This window comes from Sinocyclocheilus rhinocerous, unplaced genomic scaffold (genome assembly GCF_001515625.1).
Source record: "Sinocyclocheilus rhinocerous isolate Xijiao unplaced genomic scaffold, SAMN03320098_v1.1 scaffold1898, whole genome shotgun sequence".
NCBI lineage: Eukaryota > Metazoa > Chordata > Actinopteri > Cypriniformes > Cyprinidae > Sinocyclocheilus > Sinocyclocheilus rhinocerous.
The window spans coordinates 649,983-663,577 of NW_015661023.1; the positions used below are offsets into that span (position 1 = coordinate 649,983).

The following is a 13,595-nucleotide window of genomic DNA, read 5'->3' on the forward strand; positions in this document are numbered from 1 at the left end:
ATTGTCCTCATCTCACATATCAAATAACACACAAATCACTCTGCAAAGCCGGCAAACACAACAGAAACACAATGCACGAACACAAACACACAACAATACACGACAGCTAATGCACGAAAAGTTTTCGTCAAACCAAATCATGCTGGCCTTTATATAACACTCATGTATCATTAGGTACAGAGAGAGCAGCTTCTCCGCCTATAGGTTTCTCTACGTTAATTAAATTTTGCATATTATCAGCGTCTTGAAGTTAAATTCTTCATGAAAAGAAGTGTGCAAGCATGGGCTATTAACACACTCCCACACTCGTATAACAAAATGTGGGAGCACTTTCTTGTTTACCAATTTTTAGCTGCATCATTTGAGCATAAACAAATAAACAGCATTTGTTTTACTTATCAGTGGCTTAGACAAATATGCAAATTTTAATTGGGGGGAAAAAGACCAGGGTTGCAAAACACCGAATTGTCCACTCAGCTTCTATTTTAACAAAAGCATCACTTTACGTTGAAGAAGAGATGAGAAAATTAGGTTTTCATTTTAATGAGGTTGAGAGTGCTCTCTGATTAGAATATTGACTAAAACATCTCTTAGCAAAATGGCGTTTACTATAGTTTTAAGGAAAGAGTAATAACGTTAAGGGAAATTACATTTGGTAAGCAATGTTTAGTTTGACTCCCATACTTGTCTCTCTGTAGGGCTCTTAAAGGACAGCATGGAAAAAGGAAAGAGAAAAAGGTACAGGTAAGCATTCACAGTGACCGCTCAAATAGAACATGCACACAGATTAATGAAGCGCAGGTAAACGGTTACGCTCAACCTCCTCATTTCACCTCTCAGATACAGACACACACCACCGTGTCCCCTTGCAAATCCCAGGATGCACATGTAAATGCCATAAAATTGTGCTTTAAAGCCCCCTGAATGTCTGGAGGGCGCAGAAATGGCTTCTGTCTCCATTAGTGACGCGCTCCGCTCTGAACGCGGTTCCACGGTTAGACTTGTATTCGGTAAGAGAGTTATTGATCGGGCTAAAGAGGAACATTAAAAGTGGCCTGGGATCTATTCGTAATTTTGGGGCTTTTATTGATATTAGATTTCAAGGTCGCTACAATGTTGTCAATGTAGATGAAGAGGCTGTTATCCAGCGCTCGGCCCTCCCCACTGACATTGTCCAGAAACGCGTCTGTCAGTCTGTCTCTAGAGCCTTCTGAATTCTTTCAGATCTATGTGTTAGTGAAGGTGGCAGTAACAGGTGGTGATGGGGAGAAAGCAGATCACCAGTGCAACAGACAGACAGGGCGAGACGGAGTGAGACAGCTGCATGCAGAGATGCGTTACTGCTAATAGGAGAAGCCAGGCCTCCTGCGGGCATCTCAGCGTGAGAGCGCGGCAGATTCATGTTCTAAAAGAATGCGATAGGCGTATGAAGTATTGCTTTGAAAAAACAGACCTTTTTTTTCCCATGCAGCTCTGAAAAAGCGTGCTCTGTTGAGGCACATCAGTGCTGTGACGCCACAAAAAACTTCTAGCATCTGTCCAAACCCTTCTGCATGAGACACATGAGAGTGACATATCTTCATAAGAGTGGACGTATAACGAGTGCATGTATAGTGCATGTAAGTATCATTATACCATGCTCGTCCTGAAATGCCAGGCAATAATGCATGTATTAAAGCCTGCAGTCGCATTGCTGTTATGCCATGCTCATCCTAAAATGCCATGGCTCCTGCAAGCATTGCAGCATGAGTGCATAGTAGTCTGTCCCGAAGGAACACTCTAGATGTGTGATGTCTGAGTATTTGCATGCCAGAAACGCATCCAGCTGCATGAATATTGCAACATGCCACAAAAAACTGTGTAGCATCGCTGTCACATTAGACTGGCACATCTTCAGAAGAGTAGACTATTTTGTGTTATGATTCGGCACCGATGCATTTATAAAGTTTGCAGTTGCGTTTCTGGCTAGATGAAAATGTCCTTATCCCATGTTTGTACCAGGTCTCTTGAGGTCATTGCAGCAGATTTTTGGTCTGCAGATGTACGGTAATGAAGTCTTACTGAGTGTTTCACATGCAAGAGGCACATGTATTGTTTTGAGTTGCATCAAGTCCAGTGTGACTGTCCAAACCCATCTGCACCAGACACATTAGTGTGGCGTGACTTCAAAGGAGCGGGTGATTTTATTTTATTCTGCAATTAGGCACTAATGCATATAAAGATTGAGTCGCATTTCTGTCATGCCGCTAAATGTAGCCATCAGTTATTATAATTATTTCAGCTCTATGAACTCATTTTTCATTGGGAATTACGTTTGTTTGGACCAGACTGTACCAGACAAAAGACAAAGATGACCGCAGACATGTTCAGGATGAAGCCACATAGCAGAGCCCTTTTCCTCAACTCACACACACACACACACTGCACTGGAAGGCAAAGCAAGAATGCAGCACACCTTGAGCGTTGTACATGCTGAGGGTAGGGTTGTTATAGACGGCTGATTCGCCCAGTAAGGTGTTATAGGGGTTGTTAGAGGCGTGAGCGCGCAGCAGAGAGTTTGGGATGAGGTGATTGGCCATGGCACCTGATACAGCCGCACAGATGGAGAGAAGAACACACAGAGAAGATCAAACAAATGCAGCAACAATGTTAGCATTGTTATCATACAGACGTCTCATCAGCAGCCACAGAAAAAAAAGCAAGAGCATTCAACCAATGTTAGCATTCTTATCTCATCAGAGACTCTGACGGTCTATGCGAGTGAGTGTTGCAGTGCATTTTGGAAGAACATTATCTCTTTTACAAAGACCAACGATTTTGATGACTCATTTTGCACCTAGGGCATATAATTTTTTTTTTTCCCCAATCAAATGCTTGCTAGAATGTATGGAAGCCCATTTCCACTAAATAAGAAAGAAAAATATAATGCTGTATTAAATCATAATTACGACATAAATCACAATGATGAGATACTAAGTCATGATGAGATAAAAGTCTAGTATTATTGTAATAAAAAGTAATAAATCTCATACTTTTGACTTCTTAATTTAGACTTTATCTCATAAGTATTACTTTTCATAATTTTGACCATTTTCCACTTTTGATTTTTATGTAATAACTGATTTTTTCTCACAATTTATATTTTCTGTCATAATCTCACAAAGGTTTTTATCACATAATGACTTATCTCATAAATTTGAATTCTCATAGATCTCATTATGACAGTAATTATGACAGGATCTCATAATTTGGACTTTGTCAATTTAGATTTTTACATAATAACTGACTTTTTATCTCACAATGTATATGTTCTGTCATAATCTTATAACTATTTTTATTGCATAATTATAACTCATCTCATAATTTCAACCTTTTGTCATAATATTAAGTTTATCTCTTATGTCTTATCTCATAATTTTGACACGTCAATTTAGTCTTTATGTAATAACTGATTTTTTTTTCTCACAATTTCTATTTTCTGTCATAATCTCACAAAGGTTTTTATCACATAATGACTTATCTCATAAATTTGAATTCTCATAGTTTAGACTATCTCATTATGACAGTAATTATGACAGGATCTCATAATTTGGACTTTGTCAATTTAGATTTTTACATAATAACTGACTTTTTATCTCACAATTTTTATGTTCTGTCATAATCTTATAACTCTTTTTTTATTGCATAATTATTAAACTTTTAAACTTATCTCATAATTTCAACCTTTTGTCATAATATTAAGTTTATCTCTTAATTATGTATTATCTCATAATTTAGTCTTTATGTAATAACTGTTTTTATCTCACAATTTCTATGTTCTGTCAGTCTCATAATCACATAATTACGATTATCTCATAATTATGTCTTTTTATGTCATCATAATGATTTATCAAAAAAAAATTATTTGGCAGAAAAAGGCTTCCATACAAATGAGAATGTTCCTCCCCCTAATCACCTACTGTACATCTGACTAGCGATAGCATGCAAATCATGTTTCAAATCTGTGATGTAAACAAAACATCTATTTACCAACCATTACATCTACAACCACTCTATGTGTCCATTTGTAGACTTTGTGTATTATGTTTGTATATTTATTGTTTTATATAGTGTATATACTGTACATAAAAGTATACTGTTATTTGTAAAAGTGTCTAAACGTGTATACTGTTATTTGTTAAAAGTGTCAGTTGTATTCTGCACTGTCTGGAGCACGCTCCCAAGCTTTTCACTCACCACGGCAAATGTGCTGTTGGTGATGTGACAATAAAAGTGATTAGATTTTTGATTTGAAAAGGCTAGTGGCTATTTAAAAAGGGACAATCGTCCGCCTCTGGTTATTTGTAAAAGTGTCTAAACGTGTATACTGTTATTTGTTAAAAGTGTCAGTTGTATTCTGCACTGTCTGGAGCACGCTCCCAAGCTTTTCACTCACCACGGCAAATGTGCTGTTGGTGATGTGACAATAAAAGTGATTAGATTTTTGATTTGAAAAGGCTAGTGGTTATTTAAAAAGGGACAAACCCTTTGTGTTCTGCTTAAACATCCCTTAATAACACAGGAAAGAAAACTCTGCTCATCAAACCATTCCACAGAGTGTCTGATATTCGCAGCAGTGGTGATAAATAGGGATGAATTTACAGACAGAACCTCTCTGAAAGGTTGTTAACATGCGAGCGTGCTTTAGCATTCTGACAGTTCTATCTCTCCAAGAAGTTGTGTCTTGAAAATGTATCCCCTTTAAAGCACCACTTTTGTAACAGATTCTCCTCCATGTTCTTCACTTTCAAGACAATTACTGCTGGATTGAAATTGCCTGCTGTGAGCAGTGTATCTATTATTACGCAGAATCTCTCGACAGGCCCACACAGAATCCGTGCTCACCCGTTTCCACAAAATTGGATTTTCACAAAGTTTTACATCTCCCGCGCCTTGCGTTTGTTTATTAAATATTTTAGCTAATTTAATTATGCTTTTAGTTATCAATAAGAATATAATGCTTTCAGTTCAGCTCTCGTTTTTTGACTTTGCAATAACAGGACTTGTTATAGCCTATTTTTGTTATATATCTGCCCATTTAACACAAATAAACAAGTCTGGATGTGGTCCTAACCTAAAGGACTAGTCATTCAGACGACCTACCAATTAGTCAATAGAAAAAAAAAAAATGTCATTGTATAATCACTTTCTGTTTGATTCTCCAATGAAGACCGTGTCCAATATGAGCTCATTTATTCAACAGAATTTTGATCGTGATTATCAGCGTAGGCACGTTTATTATGCTGTCGGCTAATTACACACCTCTGAAAATCATATGCTGAACACTGAGATAAGCACCTTCAGTGATACGACACAGAAAGAAAGACAGACAGGGAGGTTCACTGGGGTTGAGGTTTAAAAGCAGCTTTTTCTGCAGATTAAATTATTACACAAATTGACCTTTGACCTGCACAGTGTTTGCGAAGAAGGTCCTGACCTCTGAAAAAGTCTCTCCAAAAGTGAGCTAAACCTCCATGGCAACAACATCCCTTTAAGGAGGTAAAAACGCTTCATAAACAAATTATGGCTGTCAGAATTAACACATTAACACGATTAAAAATGTGTAATCTGTAATTATTAAAATGTGTCCAGTTAACACATTTTATAAGCTAAATACTATAATTTAGCAGAAGACATCTCAAGATGACTAAGAATAAAATCATAAAGTATTAGGGTAGCAGTAGTAGTACTATGTACTTACTACTATATTATACAAACATATTACTAAGTACTTTCTGTATATACACACAGTTATATATTATATATAAATAACTACATGCACACACACTTAGTAATTAATTTGATACAATATAACTTTTCTCAGTACTTTCTGCTACAGTCATAGGTAATACATAAAAAAATCTAAATTGACAAGTCAAAAATATGATATACTGTCACAATTATGAGATTATATTAACAAAAGTTAATAATTATGAGATGCTAAGTTATAATTATGAGATAGTCTAAATTACGACAAAAGTTAATAATTATGAGATGCTAAGTTATAATTATGAGATAATTTAGACTATGACAAAAGTAAATAATTATGAGATGCTAAGTTTTAATTATGAGATAGTCTACATTACGACAAAATGTAATAATTATGACATGCTAAGTTATAATTATGAGATAGTCTAAATTATGACAAAAGTTAATAATTATGAGAAACTAAGTTATAATTATGAGAAAGTCTACCTCACAATGACCCATGCATAATTTTTATGTTGTATTTTCTTTTGTACATTTTTTTAGAAGCTTTTGACATTATCTGAATGGTTTCAATGGTTTCCTCAAATAAAGGTGGTATTTTTAAACATCAGATATCTTTATTGGAATCAGGGCATCGGCGCCTCTTAACCTCCTCAACTCCATCCCTCAATAAATGTATAGATTTATTAGATTAGACGTCCTATTTCACATCAAATTACATAAACAAGAGTGATTGTATATACACAGAAAGCATATTAAATGCAAGTAAAGTGTTTACCTTAATGTTTCCACTTTTGTGAAAACAAAAAAAAAACTCAACTTTCTGTATATACACACAGTTATATATTATATATAAATAACTACATGCACACACACTTAGTAATTAATTTGATACAATATAACTTTTCTCAGTACTTTCTGCTACAGTCATAGGTAATACATCAAAAAATCATACGACAAAATGTAATAATTATGACATGCTAAGTTATAATTATGAGATAGTCTAAATTATGACAAAAGTAAAAAAATTATGAGATGCTAAGTTATAATTATGAGATAGTCTACATTACGACAAAAATTATGTAATAATTATGACATGCTAAGTTATAATTATGAGATAGTCTAAATTATGACAAAAGTTAAAAAATTATGAGATGCTAAGTTATAATTATGAGATAGTCTAAATTACGACAAAAGTTAATAATTATGAGATGCTAAGTTTTAATTATGAGATAGTCTACATTACGACAAAATGTAATAATTATGACATGCTAAGTTATAATTATGAGATAGTCTAAATTACGACAAAAGTTAATAATTATGAGATACTAAGTTATAATTATGAGATAGTCTAAATTATGACAAAAGTAAAAAAAATTATGAGATGCTAAGTTATAATTATGAGATGGTCTACACTATGACAAAATGTAATAATTATGAGATGTTAAGTTATAATTATGAGATAGTCTAAATTATGACAAAAGTAAAAAAATTATGAGACGCTAAGTTATAATTATGAGATAGTCTAAATTATGACAAAAGTAAAAAAATTATGAGACGCTAAGTTATAATTATGAGATAGTCTAAATCATGACAAAAGGTAATAATTATGAGAAACTAAGTTATAATTATGAGAAAGTCTACCTCACAATGACCCATGCATAATTTTTATGTTGTATTTTCTTTTGTACATTTTTTTAGAAGCTTTTGACATTATCTGAATGGTTTCAATGGTTTCCTCAAATAAAGGTGGTATTTTTAAACATCAGATATCTTTATTGGAATCAGGGCATCGGCGCCTCTTAACCTCCTCAACTCCATCCCTCAATAAATGTATAGATTTATTAGATTAGACGTCCTATTTCACATCAAATTACATAAACAAGAGTGATTGTATATACACAGAAAGCATATTAAATGCAAGTAAAGTGTTTACCTTAATGTTTCCACTTTTGTGAAAACAAAAAAAAAACTCAAAAGATTGGTGAAATAATATTCTATCATCATTCAGCTTAACATATATTTATGTAAAACCTATTTAAGGCTTGTTATTAAATATGCCTGACCAGCCCCATCTCACAGCAATTCGTACATATTTTACAAGGTGGCTAATTCGTACGACCTCACTCGTACAAATTCATACGATTTTTGCCAAATCGTACGTATTTTACGAGTTGCACGATTCATATTAATTTGTACGAATGACCTACAACCTAACCCCGCCCCTAAACCTACCCATCACTGGGGTTTAGACAAATCATACAAAATTGTACGAGTGAGGTCGTACGAATTAGCCACCTCGTAAAATACATACGAATTGGTCGTGAGATAGTGCTGGCCTGACATGACTTTTTTTTGGTAGGCTATATGAACTATTGTTACACTGAATGACATTTTAGTGGGTATCTTCTGTAAATCATGCTAAAAAAATATGATAGTCATTATTTTTTGCTCAGAAAAAATTTAAAATACAGGACACATTCTAATGTGCAGGGGAAAAACTACATTTAAAGCTGCATTAAACTTATTTTATTGTTCTATTTTCTTTGACCCATATATCATTTTAATGACCAAAATGGAATATTCAAGAAGTAACAACATTTGCAACATTTGGTGCTTATTAAAGTTATTAAATATTAAAGTTCACTTTAAAAAATAATAATAATTTGAAGTAAACTAAATGAAAATGAAGCTCATTTTCATTTAGCTCAACTTGGTGTACTAATATAAAAAATAAAACTCAAATGAAAATGAATGAAAACTGTATTGAAATATTTAAAACAAAGTAACTAATAAAAATGACAAAAACACAATGTAATTATTCAAATGAAAATGAAAATGGAAAATACAAAAATAAAAAACAATTCAATATATATACAGTGGTGTGAAAAAGTGTTGGCCCCCTTCCTGATTTCTTATTTTTTTGCATGTTTGTCACACTTTAATGTTACAGAGAGGAAAACACACACACACAAAAAAAATCTATTTTCTTAAATGTTTCCTTGAATGCATTTGGCAAGCTCAAGAAAAATGTAAAAAACGGACATTTGTACCAGTGTTTTGTGTGTTATTTGTGGAAAGTGCCTTATTTTCTTGCACTGAAGCGGCGTGAGTCTGCGGTGACCTGCTCTCGACTGGATGCTGTGAATTAGCCTGAGATGTTTCTCAGCATCAGCTGTTTTTCTGTCCTGCTTTCACTGAGGCAATGAACGGCGACTGAAGCGTCTGCAGCTCACTGCTGTCATTTCACTCGACTGGAAATGTTTCGTAGTAAGATACGGCATATTCCACGCTAATTAAATCCTCATCCACCTGTTTACCTCTCATTTACACAGCATACACAGAGTTTGAGCGAACATGAATGTAATCTAAATGTAAATGAAATTAGCTGCATTACATTCAGCTGACAATTATTAAAACGGACTTAAGTTTAACTTTCAGGACTCATTTCTATTTTCTCCTTATCTCAACACACTGTCATTTACTTCTAGTCTTTAAAGTTTAATTACCACTTTTTTCTTTTTATTTTACTGGCCACAAAAATAGACTTATTTGCATATTCTGGTTTTTCTGAACTTTTCTCGCGCAATTAAAGCAGCATTTCTGACGCACGGCAGGAGAAACTCACAGACTGAATTTACTTGTAAATGTTTAATGTATTGAATGTCAGGATTGGAAAGATCTTCATTAAAGAAACATAAGCGCACTTTTAAGTTTTATCTGTAGATATGAAATCTTTCTGAACTCTTTTTTCTGCACTGATTTCAAACATGCAATTATATGGGACGACAAACTCTGCAGGTGCTGGACAAATTCAGCTTGTTTTTAGTAGGATCTGACTTTATTTCAGATTTTAGGACATGATTTTCAGTTCTAGAATGAGTATAAATATGCTAAAACATGTCAAACCGAGCTAAGAGCACTAAACTTTGCTGGTAGCTGGAAGCATAATCAAATTAGCCAAAAGTATATAAATAAGAGGAAGTCTGTGAATTTTTGTAGAATTGCCTGTGTGTAAAATGTAATGTGTTTTAATATCCCTTGTGAAAACCAAGTACACTTTAGCATACTGTTCAAGTACTCATTACTTAGTATACTTTAAAGAATATACTTAAGTGTGACTGAATGTTTTTGGACACTGAATTGCATGTTATTTGCGACTGCTGCTGCTTCTCACCACAAGCTGAGGGTCTATTGTTCCAAAGTGCAGCATTCCAGCTTTGTGAATATTCATGTCGAATTCTCGATGACATATCATTCATACCAGTGAAATATGATTTTCAAACCAATGCTGATGAAAACAAAACTATCGCGCTGTGTGACATTTGCAAAGCGCGTGCAGAAGATGCGCCTCTACGCGATCTCCCAATAAAGTGCATCATTGCAAAATATGTCTTGGCGAGATTCACACAAACATAATCCATTAACATCAACGCTTAGTTAATGGTTGGGGAAAAATCTGATGTTTAACATTATATTCGATCCATGCATTACAGTAGGTCTTAATACAGATCTGTCTCAATGTTAATCAAACGTTAAAAGAAAAGACTCGCTGCTCTCGATTAAACTACTGTTTATTTGCATATGTTCTTATTTTTAATAACAGATATAAAATAAAAATAGTTATATTGTTATTAATAATATAGTAGGCTAATTATTATTAAGAATAAAATTGGAGGAAAATATGCATGTGAGTGAGTGTATATGGTGTGTGTGTGTGTGTGTGTGTGTGTGTGAGAGAGTGAATATGGTGTGTGCGTGTGTGTGTGTGTGTGAGTGTATATGGTGTGTGCATGTGTGTGTGTGTGTGAGTGAGTGTATATGGTGTGTGTGTGTGTGTGTGTGTGTGTGAGTGAGTGTATATGGTGTGTGTGTGTGTGTGTGTGTGTGTACCTCTGTTGAGTGTCGCTGAACTGTTAATGTCTCCAGCCATGAATGAAGACTCGGACTGCTTCCTCACCGTGTCATTCCACATGCGGCGGATTCGGCTCTGTGAACAACAACAGCGTTTCACACACACTTACCTCGCATGATCAGAGACAGATCACTTCATCTGCTACACACTAATCAGTCAGAAATTAAACCAAACAGCCTTTCAATCTCTTAAACATTACAGTTTTGGAACGGCATGACAAAATGGTCATTTTTTGCTATATCCTATCTCAAACGCTCCCAACAGTATAAGTCAGTATACTGTATATACAGTATACTGTCAGTATAAGAATCGTGTGTCTGTTCCTCATCTCTCTGACATTTACACACACACACACTATCACGGGTCAGACGAGCGTGATTCTGCTGCATGTCAGATTCTCGTTACACGTCTGCACACGACTCCTGAAAGGCCAAAGGTCAAATTGGAAACCTCGTCTCCATGGAGATCAGGTAACCAGACAAACCGTTACCATGGAAATGAGATATTAAAGCACAGATATGTAAAGCCTTAGATTTGTTTGAGACAAGGACAACATGCGATGGAAATCCTGCCTGCATCTCGCTTCAGTATGAATTCTAAATGTTGCGATTGAATTCATTCTAAAAAGCCTGTAGAAAACTACAAGACTAGTACTTCTTTTGCAGGATAAAATATATACTGCATGTAGCATGTGAATATTTCTATATATTTGTGCTGTAAATATACATGAAATAGAGTTTTGGAACAGATTGAACTGTAAAAAGCACAAACAAATTAATCTTTTCTTGCCTCTCCTGTAAAATACTGCAATACCTTTTTTTTTTATTATATAAACTTATTGTCAAAATGTGCAGTAGACAGTAGTGCATTTTTTGGTTTTGAACGGAATGTATTGTAAAAAGCATATATATAAATAAATTAATAATGTTTCCCATAATGCAAAGTGCTCGACCTTATATTTCCAACTCGAACTGGAAACAATATCTGCAACGACTTTAACTTAAACCATCTTTACTTGCAATTTTAACACACTTCCAAATGGATTAAAACACCACACTGGATTAAAAATGCAAAATATCTAGTTTTATGATAATTGGAAACCATATTCTGAATGAAAAATGTAAATTAAGGAGGTAATGTGACAATGATATAAATTACTTCTGTTAGAAAAGATCATCATTGCATACTGAATATTGTTTTACATGAAATAAAACAAAAAATAAAATATTATTAATATTAATATGGGTTAAGAGTTTGGAATAATGGAATTATTATTTATTATTAATTATTAATTATATGATTCTGAAGGATCATGTGACACTGAAGACTGGAGTAATGATGCTGAAAATTCAGCTTTAATAAATAATAATAAATAAATTAAATTTTTTTAAAAATACACAATTAAATAGAAAACCAATATTTCTGTTTTCACTGTAAATTTTAATCAAATAAATGCAGTTTTGGTGAGCAGAAGAGACTTAAAAACATTAAAATATATCAATTACTCCAAACTTTTGACCATAAGTATACAAAATGTACATTTATAAAAAAACCCTCCCTGACTCTTCCTGAAGTACTGCTTCTAACACAATGAAAGTGAAAGAGAGCGATGCACTGAGCTGCTCAGGCGTGTGGTGTGAAAGTCACAGAGCTGATAGTTACTTGTTCATACTGTAACTGTGAGGAGTTTGTCATACAAGGCGGGTGATGAACCTTGTGATGAAAGAAGAAAGAAAACAAGAGAAAGAGACAAAGAGAGAGAGAGAGAGAGAGAAAGAGAGAGAGTGAGAGAGAATACACACACATGGACACTCACAAAATCTCTTGTGTTTGTGCTGCTGTGTTTGTGTATGTTTGTACCTGCGACGCAGAGGAATATCGCCCCGGGCCGCGCGACGACGAGCTCTTCACCGAACCCACAGACGAGTCCACACTCTTCCCGCTGTAGCAGTGAGTCCGCAGACACTTCCCGTACTCTTTACGCACCTACACACACAGACACAGACACACAGACACAGACACACAGACACACAGACACAGACACACACACCACAGCCATTAAACCGTGCACCCGCTGTCATTTATTGCGTTTTCTCTGGCGTTGTTGTTTCAGGACTGTCACCACTGATGTACTGTGTAAAGGTTGTGTGTAATTCATGGAAGTGTTTATTTAATGATGAAGCATTAGAAATTAGTTCAGTAAAGTTTCATCAACTCTTGAAATGTCTCCATCAGCTGAAAACTGACTTGGCCTCATGTCAAGATGACAAAATGTAGTGAACAGGCCTGTAATTATAAGCCATTAAACCACTTTGAACGGGCTGCTGTTTTATTTTAATATTATTCATGTATTATTATAGTTTGTATTATTTTGAATTTGTTTTATTTTCCCTTTAATTTTAATGTATTTTAATTGTTTTTAATATTCCTATTTATCTTTAATTTAATTTATTTTAAGTAGCAATTTTAGTACTTACGTACTAAGTACAACTACTTATTTTTTTGTCAGTTAGTTGCCAATGCAACTTTTCCAATTTCCATTTAAGCTTTTTTTTCTCTATAATATTTATATTTTTCAGCTTTATTTAAATTAATGAACACTACATAAGTGTAGTGTCATAAGTATGATGGCCTATCTTCAGAACCTTTCCCAATCCGAAACGTGGTGTGAAGCAAGGTTGTGTCCTCGCCCCGACAATCTTCGGCATCTTCTTCTCCCTGCTGCTGCGCCACACCTTCAGTCAGTCAGAAGATGGTGTCTTCATTCGCACTAGGAGCGATGGCAACCTTTTCAACCTTGCACGTCTGCGCGCAAAGACCAAGGTGCGCAGGGTCCTGATTAGGGAGATGCTGTTTGCTGATGACTGCCCATACCGAGGAAGCACTACAGCGTCTCATCAGCAGCTTCGCTCGCACTTCTGATGAGTTTGGG

General features: G+C 34.7%; 1 protein-coding gene across 1 annotated transcript in view; it reads right to left on the reverse strand.

The window, feature by feature from the left end:
• The window catches only part of LOC107726180 (adhesion G protein-coupled receptor L3-like), a 16,769-nt gene extending 3,398 nt beyond the window's left edge, over nucleotides 1–13,371 (reverse strand). Inside the window, exons 1-5 of the mRNA XM_016535700.1 lie at nucleotides 13,309–13,371; nucleotides 12,524–12,649; nucleotides 12,326–12,376; nucleotides 10,642–10,738; nucleotides 2,456–2,584 (exon numbers count right to left, since the gene is read on the reverse strand). Of these exons, the coding sequence (XP_016391186.1) occupies nucleotides 2,456–2,584; nucleotides 10,642–10,738; nucleotides 12,326–12,376; nucleotides 12,524–12,649; nucleotides 13,309–13,371 (466 nt within the window). The remainder of the gene's footprint in view (nucleotides 1–2,455; nucleotides 2,585–10,641; nucleotides 10,739–12,325; nucleotides 12,377–12,523; nucleotides 12,650–13,308) is intronic.
• Between the last annotated feature and the right edge of the window lie 224 nt (nucleotides 13,372–13,595).